The 20,348-nt window shown below is 35.2% G+C and overlaps 2 protein-coding genes across 3 annotated transcripts in view; both read right to left on the bottom strand.

The window, feature by feature from the left end:
- The window catches only part of LOC116132477 (folylpolyglutamate synthase), a 35,643-nt gene extending 23,514 nt beyond the window's left edge, over positions 1–12,129 (bottom strand). Inside the window, exons 1-5 of one of the 2 annotated variants that reach the window (XM_031418140.1) lie at positions 11,995–12,129; positions 11,791–11,921; positions 11,641–11,706; positions 10,977–11,086; positions 10,566–10,626 (exon numbers count right to left, since the gene is read on the bottom strand). In XM_031418140.1, coding sequence (XP_031274000.1) covers positions 10,566–10,626; positions 10,977–11,086; positions 11,641–11,706; positions 11,791–11,921; positions 11,995–12,025 — 399 coding nt within the window. In that variant the 5' untranslated portion in view covers positions 12,026–12,129. The remainder of the gene's footprint in view (positions 1–10,565; positions 10,627–10,976; positions 11,087–11,640; positions 11,707–11,790; positions 11,922–11,994) is intronic. The other variant, XM_031418141.1, reaches the window with a different exon arrangement.
- Positions 12,130–17,356: 5,227 nt separating this feature from the next.
- Positions 17,357–18,412, bottom strand: LOC116132515 (probable glycosyltransferase At5g25310). The gene has a single exon (XM_031418179.1). It carries the CDS (start codon positions 18,410–18,412, stop codon positions 17,357–17,359), a length of 1,056 nt encoding a protein of 351 aa, XP_031274039.1.
- Positions 18,413–20,348: the final 1,936 nt, after the last annotated feature.

Here is a 20,348-nt window from a genome sequence, read left to right as displayed (position 1 = left end):
GCCATTTTCGTCCAGATCGTGACAGATCTGGCTAGAAAACGGCCAAATCTAATTTGGTCGTTTCTGTTGTGGCTGTTAATATAGACCAATCCGTCGATCTGGTCGTCAATGACCAGATCAATGGTCATTAAAGACCATATCGAAATGGTCAAATAAATCTGGTCATTTTCGACTAGATCTACAGCCATCTAGCCATTTTTCGACATCAACATGCCAAAAACGGCCATATTAGAGCTCCTACGACCCAGTACTTCCGACGGTGGTGGTTTGCAATTTATTTTAAAATAAGGCATTATTTCCAAAAATTTAATTAAATAGGGTCAAATTGTACTGGCAATTAATGTAATTATTTTTTTAAACAAGGGCATTATTGCCTAAAATTTTATTATAAAGGGTAAAATTGTAACAAAATTAAGATTAGCAGTATACTGACAACCAATCGTAGTAATCGAGCAATATAAGACGACATTACCTCAATATATCCAACATTACCTCTAACCAAACACACCATAAGGGGTTAGCCTAACGTCAATGAGGTTTGCTCATTTTCTTATTTTTTTGGGTTCAAACCTTGGGACCATTTACCACAATAACAATACAGCTTATCTAGTCCTGTGGACTTATAGAGTGTTTAATGGACCCTGAAGATTAATTAAGATGCGTGCAAACTGACCCGGATATCCCAATTACAAAAAATAATAATATAAAAAACTGCGATGTGGTGATATATAGCTAACAGCATTATTTCATCTCGTGATTTCCAATATTTTATGCTTCAACTTTTGTTTGTTCTTCTTTATTATTGGTAATGGTTTATCTTTTCGAAAGAATAAGAATAAGAATTGGTGGATAGTTGTATTAATTGTTTGGTTTGGGAGAAATAGATTGATGGGTATGTTATTTAAATTATTGAATTGTCCTCTTATTCAATTATTATTTGGATTAAATATAATCCCTACATTCAAAACTAGCAAAACAACCCCATAATACAATTTTGGAAAATCAACGAATACATCCCCACCGGCCACCTCCAAACCACAGCCAGCCGTCACACCCCCCCTGGCCACCAGCTTTGGTAACCCAACGGCACACGGTCAGCAAGTAATGGCCTCTGTGCATTGCTCTGGCCATTTTCGGCCAGATCGTGACAGATCTGGCTAGAAAACGCCAAATCTAATCTGGTCGTCTTCTATCGATGTTGTTTAGGCTAGATCAGTCGATCTGGTCTGTCAATACTAGATCAATGGTCGTTAAAGACCATATCGAAATGGCCAGAATAGATCTGGTCATTTTCGACTAGATCTACACAGCCATCTAGCCGTTTTTGGCCATCAATAGCCAAAAACGGCCAATATCAAAGACTCCTAGCGACTCCCACACTTCCGACGTGGTGGTTTGCAATTTATTTTAAATATAAGGGCTTATTATCCAAAAATTTAATTAAATAGGGCTCAAATTGTACTGGCAAATAATTGTAAATTATTTTAAAAACAAGGGCTTTATTGCCTAAAATTTTATTAATAAGAGGTAAAATTATAACAAAAGTTAAGATTACTAGGTAATACTGAAAAATTAAGATTCAGGTAATCTGACAAACCAATCATAGTAATCGAGCAATATAAGACGAATTATCTCAATAATCTACTTACCTCAACTAAACCCACCATAAGGAGTTAGTTGATGGTCAATGAGGTTTGCTCATTTTCTTAAGTTTTGGTTCAAACCTTGAGACCACTTACACAATAATAGTCGGTTATCTGTCCTGTGGACTTATAGAAGGTTTAATGGACCTAAGATTATTAGATCGTGCAAATGACTCGATACCTCAATTACAAAAAAAAAAAAAAAAAAAAAACCATGCGATGTGTGATGATTATAGTATAACAGCATTATTTTATCTCGTGGATTTCCAATATTTTATGCTTCAACTTTGTTTGTCTTCTTTATTATTGGTATGGTTTATCTTTTCAAAGAATAAGAATATAGTTTATATCTCTAAATTTTATAAAGTTAAAATTGAATAAATATAATATAAACATAATCAAATCTTCCATGGCAATGAAAAGGAACTTTTATAATCTTAAGAGCACTTCACAGTGGTTGGGTGCAGTGTGTTATGTTTAAGGCTTTATCAATTTATTAATATGGTAAATTGTAATGTCAGTTAATGAAATTTTAAAAATAAGGTATTATTTGCTAAATTTTTTAATTAAAAGTAAAAAAAAAAAATAGATTATCAAGTAATCTTAAAATACCTAAAAAATGGAAGTAATCAAACTATCTATATATCCAGGTAACTACTATTGTTTTAGAAGAATACCAATCTTATATTACTGACAATCAATCTAGTAATCGAGCTTATAAGACGACATTATCCATCCAACCAACACACCATAGAGTTAGCCTGACGTCTAAGGTTTCTCATTTTCTTAAGTTTTTAGTTCAACCTTGAGACCACTTTAACACAATAATAGTGCGGTTATCTGGTCCTGTGGACTTATAGAAGTGTTTAATGGACTCGAAGATTAATTAAGAGCTGAAACTGACTCTGAACACACCAATTACAAAAAAAAAAAAAAAAAAAACCATGCGATGTGTGTAATTATAGATAACAGCATTATTTTACTCGTGGATTTCCAAATTTTATGCTTCAACTTTTGTTTGTTCTTCTTTATTATTGGTAATGGTTATCTTTTCCAAAGAATAAGAATATAAGTTTATATCTCTAATATTTTATAAAGTTAAAATTGAATAAATAATAGTAAACATGATCAAATCTTCCATGGCAATGAAAAGGAACTTATTTATAATTTAAGATAGAATAATTTTCCGTTCTAATTTTCATGAACAAAATTACTTCTAAAAACAGTAGATACCATTTGGTTTCTACACAAAGTCAAATAGTCAAACAAAAAAAATAAACAATAAGACAGATATTCTTTATGCACTTCCCCTACGACGCGTATCTAATGGTGTGGCGTCTCAGCCACATCTGATATATCACCATATAAAAGCATCGTACGGCTGGTTCCTCATTCCATACAAAGTGCAGACCCGCCGTCACACACAATCTCTGACCTCTCGTACTCTCCTCCCCACACTGCGATGCAACACCTCTTCAGTGAGTTGACCTTGACCCCATCTTACCTTTATTCCACCCAACAAAAACTGCGATCTCTTGCCACCTCAGCACGTCCAACAGCGGCAGATCTTGAATCGGACGGTCAGTAATCACCACAGGCACGCATCCGAAACGCACCGCATCACTAATCCCGGAAACATCCCCTCCCCGTACTCGAACAAACAAAACTTACTATGTTCTACAATCTCCTCAAAAGTCAGCTCATCGGACGGCCCAGATTCCACCAAAAATCGGATCATCCCTTAGTTCACTGAGCAAACTTGACTCCTAACCGCGCCGAATCTAACAAAGCCCAGATGCCGTTTTGTCTTGTTGGTTGGCCCTTTGACGCATGAGGATCCGCGAGTGGGGGCAAGGTGATATCCTTTATGTGGGACAAACTCGGTTCGTGATGTCGGAAAACACGAGATCTGAACCGAGTTTTTCTTCAACTCGAGGACATTTCTGTTCGAGTTAAAGCCCAAACCTTCACACGAGATATAAAAATGGTCGGCGCCAAGAGTGCGATTCCAAAACGGGAAGTCGTTTCGGAGGCCAGCGATGACTCGGCCAAGGGAACGCGTGGAGGTATGGATGAGAAGGGGACGAAGAAGAGGTGGGCTTGTTCTGGGTCTTTAGTGATGAAGGGGCTTTGAGGAGAGAAGAGAAAAGAGGGACTCGGGTGTTGTGGAGAAGATTAGTGGTCGGGGGGAGGGAGTAAGTGAAAATTTTGAAAGATTTGAGCATGTTTTGGTAATTTGGGAAAAGTGTGGTGGGTGAGAGGTAAGGGGTGGCGGAGAGAAGAGGGAGGGAAAATGAGAGAAAAAAGGAGAGCAAAGGGAGAAGTGAGTTAGAGACATTTTTGCAGGTGAATGAAGAGAAGTAGAGAGGAGGGAGACTAAATAGAAGCAATGGGAGTGTGTCTGATTGTTAGAGCTTAAAGAAACAGAAAGGTTTTTCGTTTTCTTTTTTCTTTATTTCTATTGGTATTATCAAGCCTTAATACCTGAACCAATGCTGTTTCCAGTCAATATACGTTTCCATGCTTATGTTTTTTCCAAGAAAGAATGTTGCAAACGTGAATTCAAGGCTAACACTGTGATAAGAAGAAACGAATAGTGATAAGGATGGTACTTAAATTCAACTGCATAATGAACAATCTATGAGGTTTAGATGTTTATCTTCTCTGCCTTAAACCAATTCATAGTTAAATAACATTTTTAAGTCGTATTATGCACTTTTTAAGATGTGCAACAGTTCAGTAGTTTACTGTCAAGGATTCCACGCTCTTTCGGCCGGGTATATTTCCAACGATGTCGTCGGAACCTTTGCTTCACTTTATTGGCAAGATGTCAAAGATTAAAGGTAAAAACTAATTGCTAAGTGGATATCGAGGTTGTGTTACACACTACGGCATGTCGGTCCTTGAGCTTTGACGTTATTGGAAGCAAACTTTTATAAAATTTACACCTCACAATTTTTTCTTAAAATTTTTTCAAACTTTAAGATATTATAATTATTCAATCATAAATCTCATTGATAAATCACAGTTAAAATTGTGACTGATTTGAAAAAAATTTATGAAAAAAAGTTTGAGTATAATATTACTTACTCTGCTCACTTTTGTTGAATGAATGGTGTGTTTATTAGTTAAATATATACGGAGCGTTGCTTTTAAGAAATTTAGTTATCCAAATCTTTCATCAATCGTCCGGTGGGTAGTTCCAACACATTTTTCAGATTCAAGCAATTTGGTCGATATCTTGGTGATGCTGCAATTTTTATGTTTAGATTAAACTTTAGATCTCTCATCTTAGAGCTATATATACAACTACAATTTTGGTCAATGTCTAATTGCTGATGCTGCAATTTTGTTGTTTAGATCTCTCATATTGGGGGTATATAATAATACAACTATACAATCAGGGATCTGAGAGCTTAATATAGCTTTTCTCCTTTTTTTTTTTTTTTTTTTTTATTCAGCGTGATCAATGTTCACAATCACAATGACTCAGCTGTAGAACTCGTCAACTTGTGGAAAGTAACGGCACCAACAACCAACATACATGCCTATTTAATTCTAATTGATTTAACAAATGGATTTTTTTTTTTTTTTTATGACAAGGTTGTTTAGACCATTTTATGCGTACTCAATTAATCTTTCAAGACCTTGAAAACTACCGTCAGATAAGAACTCTAGTACCACTCTATTAGCAACTATGAGAGAGACTCAGAATTCAAAACCTCTTAAGTAATACACTAAGAATCTCTACGAGTCACTCATATTTAGAATATTCAAACTTATGCTTATATATATATTCAAACTACTAATTTCAGATTATCTTATGGCTAGTGGTTCATTGGTACCATCTAAGTAACGTATTAGAACGTAATCCCTGGTCAGAAAAAACAAAAATCATAAATATGCCAAGCCAATCATTTACAAATTAATTTGACAACAAAAATGCATATTAACTTCAACCTAAATTTAAACTGAGTCGGTGTTTACCAGTCAACTCTCACGGTCTAAACATTTGTATGAAAGAGGCTGCACTATCATTACTTCTCACAGATCAATGCCTTGATAACTTTAACAATCCATGCCATCCCAAGTCTTTACCCGGTTGATCTAAATGCAGAATTGTTTATGCAATGGCTATGGAAGAAACTACTGGCAACAATGCGACTAACTAGCGCATGCACGAATGTTGCGCCACGGGTCCTCAATATCTCCAATCACACGTCCACCCAAGCACAAACTGTCCCTCATGTGCCTCCCGGTGGCCGCGGCCCTGCAAACTAGGCGCGATTTCGTCTGGGCTCGCTTGCCTGCCAAAAATGTACTTTCTAGTGCATCCACTTTGCACCCAATTGCCAAAAGAATAATGCAGATGATTCACCCATTTCATGCTTTGACACTTAGGATTCGAAGCCTAGTGTTTGTTTGGTTTGCCGATACCCTTGTTTAGCGTGGCGATACTCTTGCAAGAAGTGTGACGTGCACATCCATATGAGTGTGTTAATTATTCTGCAAACTTTTGCGATCTAAAGAACAACCGGTAGGCCCTTCGTGGGCTTCTCCGTCGCCATATGTGTACTATCCCGTGGAAGTGCCTCCTTTTCATACCAGCAGGCTCAAAGCAGTGAAGCAATGGAGGGTATTTGGAAGAAGATATACTCGGTTGTGGCTGGCCTTGCAGCTATGTGATTGTTGCTTCTGTCACTGGAATTCCTGCATTTCCGTTCTTTGAAAGTTCTTGTGTTTGTAAGCGTTTGATTATTTGTAGTGTTATGCCTCAAAAGTCAAGCCTATGTCAGCACAATTAATGTCTCTTTATACCAGTTGCTAACCCCATATCTCCAGGATATTCTCACAAACTTTATCTCATTTCAAGAGATGAAAAGACAGAGCCTTCCATGGTGTTAAGGCAGCTTGCAAAACACTCATTGCATTGAGTGCAAATGTGAATAAACGGGCATTTCTCTTCCTGACGAGAGAGGCTGGAGGCTGGCCTAAGATTTGCTTCAATTCTTTCTCTCTGTAAAAACACTGTATTTCTTCATCTTTGTATGCCTTACGGCAATTCATAGAAATAGTCAGAGATCAATAAATAACAGTGGATGTGAGTCGCTTGTTGCATCCGAACCACTATAAAACCCCTCTTGCCATCTTTTATTTTTTTTTCTGCAAAATATATAATCTCAGCTCCATATTCAATCTCATAGATCCATCACGTGTGTCTCCTGAGTTAGCTCAGCGTTTCCCACGTGCGAGTCGTTGGCGTCCAAAATCAAGCGTCAACAGTTTGGCGGCCCATGTAGGTCCGATTCTCAACCTGCATCAAAGTTCCTTGATGGCGTGCTCAGATCTCAAACCCGCGTCAGAGTTTTCCGATCGCGTGGCCAGATCGTAGTCGCACGTGTTTAGAATTCTCGATTGCGCATCAGAATTCTCCAATCGCGGGTGCCAGATCGTAGATCGCACGCATCAGTTCCTCGATCGCGTGGCTAATCGCAGATCGCACGCCCATGCATCCTGATCCTCAGCTTCATCGCGATCTTTAGCTTCAAATCGCGTGTTCAGATCGCTGATCTCTTGTGCTCTTAGGTAGAGCTCGTTTTGACCTCTCAAGTTGAGGTCGTTTTGCTCATTGAGCTCGTTTTGACCTCTCAAGTTAGTCGTTTTGCTCATTCAGGTCTTTTTGACCTCAAAAATTGAGGTCGTTTTTGTTTTTTAAGCTCGTTTTGACCTCTCAGGTCGGAGTCGTTTTGCTCTCAATTGAGCTCGTTTTGCTCAGATTGAGCTCGTTTGACCTCTAAAATTGAGGTTGTTTTGTTTTTTGAGCTCGTTTTGACCTTTGGGTCGAGGTCGTTTTGCTCTCAAGTTGAGCTCGTTTTGCTCAGATTGAGCTCGTTTTGACCTCTAAAATTGAGTGTCGTTTTGCTTTTTGAGCTCGTTGCTCTCAGGTCAGGTCGTTTACTCTCAAGTTGAGCTCGTTTTGCTCAGATTGAGCTCGTTACGACCTTTCAGGTCGTTCTCCCTACCAGATTTCAGGTCGAGCTCCTACTAGATTTCTGCTCATTTTCCTAACAATTTCTGGTCGCTCCTAACAGATTTCTGGTCGTTTTCCTAACAGATTTCTGTAACTCCTAACAGATTTCTGGTCGTTTTCCTAACAGATTTCTGGTCGCTTCCTAACAGATTTCTGGTCGTTTTTCTAACAGATTTCTGATCATCTTCCTAACGATTTCAGTTCGAGCTCTTCATTTGAGACGGCAGCCAGTCAGATCAAGACTTTAGTTTCTAAAGTGCAACGCACTTCAAAAACTAGGGGCTTCTGTTATGCCTCAAAAGTCAAGCCTATTCAGCACAATTAATGTCTCTTTGTACCAGCTGCCAAGCCCATATCTCCAAAGATATTCTCACCAACTTTATCTCATTTCAAGAGATGAATGGACAAGAGCCTTCCATGTGTCAAGACAGCTTGCAAAACACTCATTGCATTGAGTGCAATGTGAATAAACGGGCATTTCTCTTCCCGAAGAGAGAAGGCTGGAGGCTGGGCTGAGATTTAGCTTCAATTCTTTCTCTCTGTAAAACACTGTATTTCTTCATCTTTGTTGCCTTACGGGCAATTCATAGAAATATCAGAGATCAATAAAATAACAGTGGATGTAGGAGTCGCTTGTTGCATCCGAACCACTATAAAACCCCTCTTGCCAACTTTTACTTTTTTTTCTGCAAATATATAATCTCAGCTCCTATTCAAATCTCATGGATCCATCACGTGTGTCTCCTAAGTCAGCTCAGCTGTTTCCCACGTGCGAGTCATTGCGTCCAAAATCAAGCGTCAACATATGCAATTTGTCTTTTAATGTGAGCTGAAATATGAATGCTACTGAGATGTAAACTCAGAAGATGAATCATATATAGTTCTTGTCAACTCTTGAAAGATGGCGCAACATGGGTTTTGACTTCTGAGTTCGAGTACCCCTTGGGGTAATTTACCCAGTTGTTTACTCAGAGGTACGCGCAAACTGCTTTGAACATCTTAGTCACCAAAAAGAAAAAAAAAGACTTAACCTGCTTCTAATAGGATAACCAAGTACAATACTTGACTGGGTAAAGTGTTCTGATCCACTTTGTTAAGGACCCTGAATAAATGGAGGGGCATCACTGGGTTAAGGCAAGACAACTGATAACTGCGGTAGCACATATAGCAGGGGCGCCTTTCATTAAATAAGAAGCCCAAAGTCTCATCTATAATATTGTATATAACCTAGCCATTCATGAAAGTCCTAAATGAATCCCTCACAAGTCACAACAACATAGGATTGATTAAGAATGCAATTATATTTGTGATTTCAACCACTAAGCAGGTCAACGAACATCTAAAGAAATGCCATTACTGAATCAGTTGCTGTAAACCAGCATAACCAGTAGTTTTGCATTTATGATCCAAAATAGACAACTCAGTTTAGGGTTAGCATCATAGCATCGTTCATCGAATCAATCTTCAATAATCTGGAGCTGAGTTCTAGGTCATAAATATTCCATTTCTCCAGCCAAAAGAAGTATCAGAGAATACTTACATCCAGCTTGGCGGCCGTCTCTTCAAGTACACGCATTGCTTCTTCAGGTTGGGACACAGTAAAGGCAGGAACACCATGCTGCATCAGGAAATGCAAAGCCATATTTACAAAGAAATGCAACACAAAGACTCCACGATTGTGGTATGGGAAAAAACATATTCTACGTGCATGTAAGTTATATGCTTTGAGTATAATTTAAATAAAGAACACCTTAAAGATACCAGCCTTCTCCCCAGCAATTTGCCCCAGTGTATTCCCTGTTAGTAGCAGCCAGAAAAAGGAAAATGAATTGAAAATACAATAGACCCAATTATACTTCTAGTAGGAAGATATTTGTTAGCTTAAAAATTTCAAGAATGATTCTATATTGACTTCCATGCCACCATTGAAACATGGTTTCATCTCAGAAGTTACAACTTCAAATATTTCCATTTATCCTTACAACAGCAACAGCTGAAACAGATACAGGACATGATGACCACCAGTGCATATTAACTGAAATTAAGGAAATATATAACAAACCTAAAATCTCCATGTGGTCATACCCAAGGGCAGTTACACCGCATACTACAGGTGTCCGTACCTGTGAAATTAAACAACCATATTAGGAAATTCTAGCAATAATAATGCACCCTAGCACAAAGATTCCCATAGCAGATAAGCATATTTCAAAAGAAAATGTTAGCTTCACAGAAAATCTACAACAAAACCATTTAAAATATCAGATTAATGTATAAATTCCATCCCCAGCCAGAATTTAAACATACCACATTTGTTGCATCAAGTTTTCCACCTATTCCAACCTCTAATATAGCGACATCTACCTGCACAGAGATTGTTGTAAATATAATCTTTCTCATTCCTTGTATCAGTACAAATAACATTCAGTACTAGTAAACTGACATGGCGAATAAGTGCGTATAGGTTTTTAAATTAAACATACAAACCTGTTCTTCTGCAAATATCTTGAAGGCAAGTAGGGCAAGGAAGCGAAATAAAGTAGGCATTGGTGCCTCCTCAGTAGCTTTTTCCTGCATAAAAAGATAAAACCACCAGAATAAACACATTAAGCGAACCCATTTTCCCAACAAAAAAATAAAAAATAAAAAAGTGAAATATGAATAACATTTTCATTCAGCAATCAATGTGATATTGTAATACATAAAAGCTTAATCCAAGAATGGATTTATTAATTCCACAATGTCATCATGAAATTTTATAACTCCTAAAGAAGCAGCTATTCTCCACCAAAATGCTAATGCTATAAAGTGTATTCAGATTTAATAAACAGAACCAAAAAATAGCCTAAGTAGCTGATAGCGCTAAAAATAAAACATGTGGAGAAACATACCTTTAGTCTATCATAACACCACCAAAAATATGCCAAAAATTTCTCTTCACATATGTCAACACTGCAGCATCCAACACAAACAGCAACAAATGAACTTGTAACCAAAATGTTACATTACATTACACAGAACTTAAATACAAATTTAGTCTCTGCTTTGGGGAATTACTAATACTGAACAACAATAATCCAATGATTTGTGAACTGAAATGAACCATCAGTTAGAGATGAAATGGATACAGATAACGAGAGTAGTCCAGTTCATCAAAATAACCGAACAATAAATTTCTAGTATAAACTGACAGTCAAGAAGTAGAAAATTAGGTACTAGGTCTAAAAAAAAAAACCTGCATCTAGGATACAACTAACCATAATAAAAGAAGATAAATCTACTTAGGGAATGGAAAAACTCACCCATCCAAACGAAATCTTTCTCGGACATCGATGAGGTGAGGAGAGGTGAAAAGCCCAGTCCGGAAGCCACAATGTCGCAATATAGATTCTGTGAATGTGCATGTGGATCCCTAAGAAGACCCAAAGGCAAGAAGAGCAAGTCTCAAACATCATTAACAAAAAAAAAAAAAATAAGTTTCACAATTATAAATTTATTCTCTGGATCAACTTCTCCAAGAATTTCAGAAAACAACTAAAACAGAGGTAAATCATAAGTAAATTGAAAAAGAAAATTCTCCGTCAATGCCTATACGTCACTAATATAGTCATATTCCTCACTTAACCATTTATGTATCTGATAATTCATAACTAATAAAAAAAGCGCAAAAAAAGAGTCTAGTTTAGGCTTTCCAATTTAATAATTGTACAAAATTTCGATAAGGATACTCCGTTTCTTATTGCTCTACTAAACTAAATATGAATAAAGCAAGATTTCAAAAAAGATTCATCACTTCAAGAAAGCCAAAATGTTAAGGTTGCTCTCAACTCTTAACCTGTAAACTAAATACCAGTAAACACATTTCTTATTTACACAACACAAAACAATTTCAGAACACGAATCAAAACTAGAAAATACACATAAGCTTCAACTAAAGAAAATAATTGAAGAAGAATTCATTTATACCTTTCCTTTGGTGCCAGCAACATGAATAACACTCATTTTTGAAATTGCTTCCTCTAAGTCCAACATCTACACATATAAAAAAACATCACTATAATTTGAAAAAATGAATATAAACATACAAATTTACAATCAAATGTTGCACCTGATTACCTTGACATACTCGCGAATGAGATCAAGCGAATAAGATCTGTCGCCTGGTTCAATACGATTGCGTTTTGTGATGAGAGAAGATAAAGCATCCAATGCTTCTTCATACGCTGTCGCTTTTCTATTTTCGTTTCCTAAAACAAAATCACTACTAAGCTTCACTAACAAACTGGCCGAGTTAAATTATGAAGTTAGTGATAGTTTTACCTTCTTCCATTTTAGTTTTACCTTCTTCCATTTCGATTTGAACCTGAATAGAATTTGCTTGCAGTTACCAAACAAAACAAATATGTGAAACGTATATATGTAAGTGCGTATGAATGAAAGGACGGAAGAAATAAAAAGATTGTGTTGAGCTTGTTGTGATAAAACAGATAGAGAGAGAAAGCGGTGGTTGGTTTTGTAGGAGAAGAAGATGACGGGATGGGGGATGGAGGGCTAAAGTTGAAAGTGAAGGTGAAAGTGTGAGGACTTTTAGAATTAGAAATAAGAATACGACGAAGATGAATTTATAGTGTTTGCATTTTTTAAATTTTGAAAAATTTCAAAGTTCCATAAAACCTAATTTTATTTTTTGAAAATTAATTTATTTTTATCTCAAATATGTATAAAATAAGTTAGGTAAGATTGATTTTATTCGTGACATGAATTATATATTTATGGGTTTATACTAAAGTTAATTTATACGTAAACTTTGGAAAATTAACTTACAATGTTAACCCTTTATGATGTGTTTGGTTCAGAAAATATTATATTACTGAAAATGTTATATTAATTTAAAGATAGATTACCTTAAAGATTGTTAGGAATGTTTAGAGAAATGAGTTTGGTTGAACAAATTGATGGATATGCTGTATTAATATGTTTGATTGGGAGAAATAGATTGATGAGTATGTTATTTAAATTACTAAATTGTCCTCTTATTCAATATTATTATTTAGATTAAATATAACCCCTACATTCAAAAACTTAGCAAAAAAAACCCATAAAACAATTTTGGAAAATCAACGAATACATCCCCATCAGCCACCATCCCAACCACTGTCGGTCGTCAACAACCACCCCCGGCCAACAGCACTCAGCAACCCAATGACACACGGTCAGCAAGTAATGGCCTTTGTGCACTGCTCTGACCATTTTCGGCTAGAAATGGCCAGATTGTGACAGATCTAGCTAGAAAACGGCCAAATCTAATCTGGCCGTTTCTGTCAATGGCTGTTAAATGCCAAATCCTTTGATCTGGCCTTTAAAGGCCATATCGAAAATGGTCAGAATAGATATCGTTATTTTCGACCAGATCTACAACCATCTAGCCATTTTCGGCCTTCACTATGGCCAGAAACGGCCATATCAGAGACTTCTGACGACTCCCAGCACTTCCGACGGTGGTTGGGCGATGGTGGTGGTTTGCAAATTGTTTTAAATATAAGGGCATTATTATCCAAAAATTTAATTAAACAAGGGTCAAATTGTAATGGCAAATTAATGTAAATTATTTTTAAAACAAGGGCATTATTGCCTAAAAATTTTATTAATATGGGGTAAAATTGTAATAAAAATAAGATTACTAAGTAATCTTAAAATACCTAAGAAAATTTAGGTAATCATAATATCTCCTATATTACCAACAGTAACTACTATTGGTTTTGGAATATTATCAGAATTCTATATTACTGACAACCAATTGTAGTAATCGAGCAATATAAGACGACATTACCTCAATAATCGAACATTACCTCCAACCAAACACACCTTAAGGAGTTAGTCTGACGGTCAATGAGGTTTGCTCATTTTTTTAAGTTTTTTTGTTCAAACCTTGGGACTACTTACCATAATAATAGTGTGGCTTATTTAATCCTATGGACTTATAAAGTGTTTAATAGACCCCAGAGATTAATTGAGATGCGTTTAAACCAACCCCAATACCCCAATTACAAAAAAAAAAAAAAAAAAGTTGCCATGTTGAGATATATTATAGCATAACAGCATTATTTTATCTCGTGGATTTCCAAATATTTTATGCTTCAACTTTTGTTTGTTCTTCTTTATTATTGGTAATGGTTTATCTTTTCAAAAGAATACGAGTATAAATTTATATCTCTAAATGACTCTTTATATGACCTAAACTCTTTATTATGAAGAGTCTATCCAAAAAAATAAAAGTTTAATAGACTCTTTATCTTTAAAATATAAATTAAAGAGTGAGTTTGACTCTCCATATTTAGAGAGTCAAATTTCACTATCTATCATAATTTTAATTAATAAACTACAAGTTCCTAGACATTTTATTTATTAATTCTCTCTCTCATTAAGTCTCTTTTTTAAAAATAAAGAGCATATTCGTTAAATTTAAAGAGTCTATTGGACTTGAATAAAAATTGTGTTTTTTATATTTAAAAATTAATGAAGATGCTCTTTATTTATATCAAAGATGTTTTTCAAAATAAAGAGTATCATTAGAGATGCTCTAAGACTCTTTATATGACCTAAACTCTTTATTATAAAGAGTATATTCATAAAAATAAGAGTCCAACAAACTTTTTATCTTTAAAATATAAATTACAGAGTGAGTTTGACTCTCTACATTTAGAGAGTCAAATTTCACTCTCTATCATAATTTTAATTAATAAACTACAAGTTCATATGCATTTTATTTATTAATTCTCTCTTTCATTAAGTTTATTTCTTAAAAATAAAGAGCATATTTGTTAAATTTAAAGAGTCTATTGGATTTAAATAAAAATTGTGCTTTTTATATTTAAAAATTAATGAAGATGCTCTTTATTTATATAAAAGATGCTCTTCAAAATAAAGAACACCGTTGGAGATGCTCTAATATTTTATAAAGTTAAAATTGAATAAAAAATAAAGTAAACATAATCAAATCTTCCATGGCAATGAAAAGGAACTTATTTATAATTTTAAGAGCACTTCCGACGGTGGTTGAGTGATGGTGGTGGTTTACAATTTATTTTAAATATAAGAGTATTATTATCTAAAAATTTAATTAAAAATGGGTCAAATTATAATGGCAGATTAATGTAAATTATTTTTAAAACAAGGGCATTATTGCCTAAAAATTTTATTGATAAAGGGTAAAATTGTAACAAAAATAAAATTACCAAGTAATCTTAAAACACCTAAGAAAATAGAGATGATCAGAATACTTTCTATATTACCAACGGTAACTACTATTGGTTTTGGAAGATTACCAGAATCTTATATTACTGACAACCAATCGTAGTAATCGAGCAATATAAGACGGCATTACCTCAATAATCCAACATTACCTTCAACCAAACACACCCTAAGGAGTTAGCCTGACGGTCAATGAGGTTTGAACATTTTCTTAAGTTTTTTTATTCAAACCTTGGAACCACTTACCACAATAATAGTGCGACTTATATAGTCCTATAGACTTATAGAGTATTTAATGGATCCCGATGACTAATTGAGATACGTGCAAATTAACTTGAACAACCCAATTACAAAAAAAAAAAAAAAAAAAAAAAAAAACAAACTTGCGATGTGGATTTAATTTATAGCATACAACTATTTTATCCGTGGATTTTAATATTTATGCTTCAACTTTTGTTTGTTCTTCTTTATTATTGGTAATGGTTTATCTTTTCCAAAGAATAAGAATATAAGTTTATATCTCTAATATTTTATAAAGTTAAAATTGAATAAATAATAACGTAAACAAATCAAATCTTCCATGGCAATGAAAAGGAATTATTTATTTTTAAGAGCACTTCCGACGGTGGTTGAGTGGTGGTGATGGTTTGCAATTGTTTTAAATATAAGGACATTATTGCTAAAAATTTTATTAATAAGGGATAAAATTGTAAAAAAAAAAAAATAAGATTATCAAGTAATCTTAAAATACCTAAGAAAAGGAGGTAATTAGAAAACCTTCTATATACCAATGGTAACTACTATTAGTTTTAGAAGATTACCAGAATATATATACTGATAACAATCATAGTAATCGAGCATTATAAGACGACATTGTTTTAATCCAACATTATCTCAACCAAATACACCCTAAGGAGTTAGCCTGACAGTCAATAAGGTTTACTCATTTTTTAAGTTTTTAGGTTCAAATCTTGAGACACTTATTATAATAATAGTGCGGTTTATCTGGTCCTGTGGACTATAGAAGGTTTAATGGACCTCAAAGATTAATTAAGATCCGTGCAAACTGACTGAATACTCCAATTCAAAAAATCAATACAAAAAAAAAAAAAAAAAGGAACCATGCGTGGTGGTGTATATTATAGTATAACAGCATTATTTTATCTCGTGGATTTCCTAATATTTTATGCTTCAACTTTTGTTTGTTCTTCTTTATTATTGGTAATGGTTTATCTTTTCCAAAGAATAAGAATATAAGTTTATATCTCTAATATTTTATAAAGTTAAAATTGAATAAATAATAATGTAAACATGATCAAATCTTCCATGGCAATGAAAAGGAACTTATTTATAATTTTAAGAGCACTTCCGACGGTGGTTGAGTGGTGGTGATGGTTTGCAATTTGTTTTAAATATAAGGACATTATTGTCTAAAAATTTTATTAATAAGGAATAAAATTGTAAAAAAAAAAAAATAAGATTATCAAGTAATCTTAAAATACCTAAGAAAATGGAGGTAATTAGAACACCTTCTATATTACCAATGGTAACTATTATTAGTTTTAGAAGATTACCAGAATCTTATATTACTGATAACCAATCATAGTAATCGAGCATTATAAGACGACATTGTCTTAATAATCCAACATTATCTCCAACCAAATACACCCTAAGGAGTTAGCCTGACAGTCAATAAGGTTTACTCATTTTCTTAAGTTTTTAGGTTCAAATCTTGAGACCACTTATTATAATAATAGTGCGGTTTATCTGGTCCTGTGGACTTATAGAAGGTTTAATGGACCTCAAAGATTAATTAAGATCCGTGCAAACTGACTCGAATACTCCAATTACAAAATATCCAATTACAAAAAAAAAAAAAAAAAAAACCATGCCATGGTGGTGTATATTATAGTATAACAGCATTATTTTATCTCGTGGATTTCCTAATATTTTATGCTTCAACTTTTGTTTGTTCTTCTTTATTATTGGTAATGGTTTATCTTTTCCAAAGAATAAGAATATAAGTTTATATCTCTAATATTTTATAAAGTTAAAATTGAATAAATAATAATGTAAACATGATCAAATCTTCCATGGCAATGAAAAGGAACTTATTTATAATTTTAAGATAGAATAATTTTCCGTTCTAATTTTCATGAACAAAATTACTTCTAAAAATAGTAGATACCATTTGGTTCTTACACAGAGTCAAATAGTCAACAAAAAAATAAACAATAAGACAGATATTCTTTAAGAAAATGATAGAGTTATCGAAAAGTTTACACCGAATTTGTGCATCGAATAACGTGACAAAATCATGATCGTTGATTAATATTAACTGATAATAAATTAACGGTTAGGATTTTATCATGTCATTCGGTGCATAAATTCGATACACACCCGTCGATAACTGTAGCATTACACCTTTAGTTTATGCAACTTCCCTACGAGCGTATCTAATGGTGTGGCGTCTCAGCCACAGCTGATATATCACCATATGAAACGCATCGTACGGCTGTGGTTCCTCATTCCATACAAAGTGCAGACCCGCCGTCACACACAATCCTCTGACCTTCTCGTACTTCTCACCCCTGCACGTGCGATGCAACACCCTCTTCAGTGAGTTGACCTTGACCCCATCTTCACCTTTATTCCACCCAACAAAAACTGCGATCTCTTGCCACCTCAGCACGTCCAACAGCGGCAGATCTTGAATCGGACGGTCAGTAATCACCACAGGCACGCATCCGAAACGCACCGCATCACTAATCCCGGAAACATCCCCCTCCCCGTACTCGAACAAACAAAACTTACTATGTTCTAACATCTCCTCAAAAGTCAGCTCATCGGACGGCCCAGATTCCACCAAAAAGTCAGGATCATCCCTTAGTTCACTGAGCAAACTTGACTCCTTAACCGCGCCGAATCTAACAAAGCCCAGATGCCGTTTTGTCTTGTTGGTTGGCCCGTTTGACGCATGAGGATCCGCGAGCGGGGGCAAGGTGATATCCTTATGTGGGACAAACTCGGTTCGTGATGTCGGAAAACACGAGATCTGAACCGAGTTTTTCTTCAACTCGAGGACATTTCTGTTCGAGTTAAAGCCCAAACCTTCACACGAGATATAAAAATGGTCGGCGCCAAGAGTGCGATTCCAAAACGGGAAGTCGTTTCGGAGGCCAGCGATGACTCGGCCAAGGGAACGCGTGGAGGTATGGGATGAGAAGGGGACGAAGAAGAGGTGGGCTTGTTCTGGGTCTTTAGTGATGAAGGGGCTTTTGAGGAGAGAAGAGAAGAAGAGGGACTCGGGTGTTGTGGAGAAGATTAGTGGTCGGGGAGGGGAGTAAGTGAAAATTTTGAAAGATTTGAGCATGTTTTGGTAATTTGGGAAAAGTGTGGTGGGTGAGAGGTAAGGGGTGGCGGAGAGAAGAGGGAGGGAAAATGAGAGAAAAAAGGAGAGCAAGAAGGAGAAGTGAGTTAGAGACATTTTTGCAGGTGAATGAAGAGAAGTAGAGAGGAGGGAGACTAAATAGAAGCAATGGGAGTGTGTCTGATTGTTAGAGCTTAAAGAAACAGAAAGGTTTTTCGTTTTTCGTTTTCTTTTTTCTTTATTTCTATTGGTAGTTATCAAGCCTTAACTACCTGAACCAATGCTGTTTCCAGTCAATATACGTGTTCCATGCTTATGTTTTTCTCAAGAAAGAATGTTGCAACCATGTGAATTCAAGGCTAACACTGTGATCAAGAAAGAAACGAATAGTGATAAGGATGGTACTTAAATTCAACTGCATAATGAACAATCTATGAGGTTTAGATGTTATCTTATCTCTGCCTTAAACCGATCTACGTAGTTAAATAACATTTTTAAGTCGTAATTATGCACTTTTTAAGATGTGTCAACAGTTCAGTAGTTTACTGTCAAGGAATTCCACCTGCTTCTTTCGGCCGGGATATATTTCCAACGATTTCGTCGGAACCTTTGCTTCACTTTATTGGCAAGATGTCAAAGATTAAAGGTAAAAACTAATTGCTAAGTGGATATCGAGGTTGTGTTTACACACTACGGCATGTCGGTCCTTCGAGTCTTTGACGTTATATTGGAAGCAAACTTTTATACAAAATATTATACCCATAATCCCTTCTCACAAATTTTTTCTTATAACCCTAATATAATAATTTATTTGATAAATCCTGATTAACCAATAAATCCCGATTAACCAATTGTGACTATTTAAAAAAGTTTGTGAAAAAAAGATTATGAGTGTAATATTATTCTACTCAATTTTTGTTTTGAATGATATTGGTGTGTTTGATTAGTTAAATATATTCAGGGGCGTTGCTTTTAAGAAATTTAGTTTATCCAAAATCTTTCATCAATCGTCCGGCTGGTGTAGTTCCAAACACATTTTTCAGATTCAAGCAATTTTGGTCAATATCTTCTTGGTGATGCTGCAATTTTTATGTTTTAGACTTTAGATCTCTCATGCTTAGAGCTATATAATACAATTACAATTTTGGTCAATGTCTAATTGCTGATGCTGCAATTTTGTTGTTTAGATCTCTCATACTTGGGGGTATATAATAATACAACTATACAATCAGGGATCTCGAGAGCTTAATAATATGTAACAAAGCTATTCTACAAAGCTATTCTTCTTTTTTTTGTTTTTTTTTTTTTCAGCGTGATCAATGTTCACAATCACAATGAAGTCAGCTGTAGAACTCGTCAACTTGTGGAAAGTAAAAGCACCAACAGCCATACATGCCTATTTAATTCTTTAATTGATTTAACAAATGGAATATTATTATTATTATTATTATTGTTGTTGATATATGATTTTGACACCAACTAATCACACGTGAGAAATGCTAAACTGACTCAAAAGATACACGTGTATATGAGATATTGGGTTGAATAAGAGATGAAGAATAATGTTTAAAGTGGTTCGGATGCTCAAACAAGCAAGTCTTATGTCCACTGATATTGTATTAATATGTGAGATCAGGTCACGTCTAGCGAGCTGATTTATAGTGTTGAAAGTATAAGTGAATACAAGAGAGAGAGAGAGAGAGAGAGAGAGGATGCTATTACACAGTGAAATTAGCTAAATCCACAAACAGGAGAGGAGTCCTCTATTTATAGTGGGATGAATTAAGGTAATGATTACTGAATTTGGGAGTGGGTTAGATTGCCGTGTAAACCCTTCTTTATGTCCCGTTGCTCACCTGCTCGAGTGATTTCCTCAACTTGTATAGGGATTGAACACGTGGAACAATTCCAGCATTTCGCAATTTTGGCGTATACCCACTGCACTGACAGGAGCATGCCGCTCACATCATCATGTGACGTGACTGTGTCTGAACGGTTGCAGAACTTACCTAAGCTCTGACCACCCATGCTGACAAGACTTGGCGTCAGTCCT

The sequence above is a fragment of the Pistacia vera genome, unplaced genomic scaffold (assembly GCF_008641045.1).
Source record: "Pistacia vera cultivar Batoury unplaced genomic scaffold, PisVer_v2 Contig254, whole genome shotgun sequence".
NCBI classification, from domain to species: Eukaryota; Viridiplantae; Streptophyta; class Magnoliopsida; order Sapindales; family Anacardiaceae; genus Pistacia; species Pistacia vera.
This window is presented reverse-complemented; position numbering and strand designations above follow the sequence as displayed.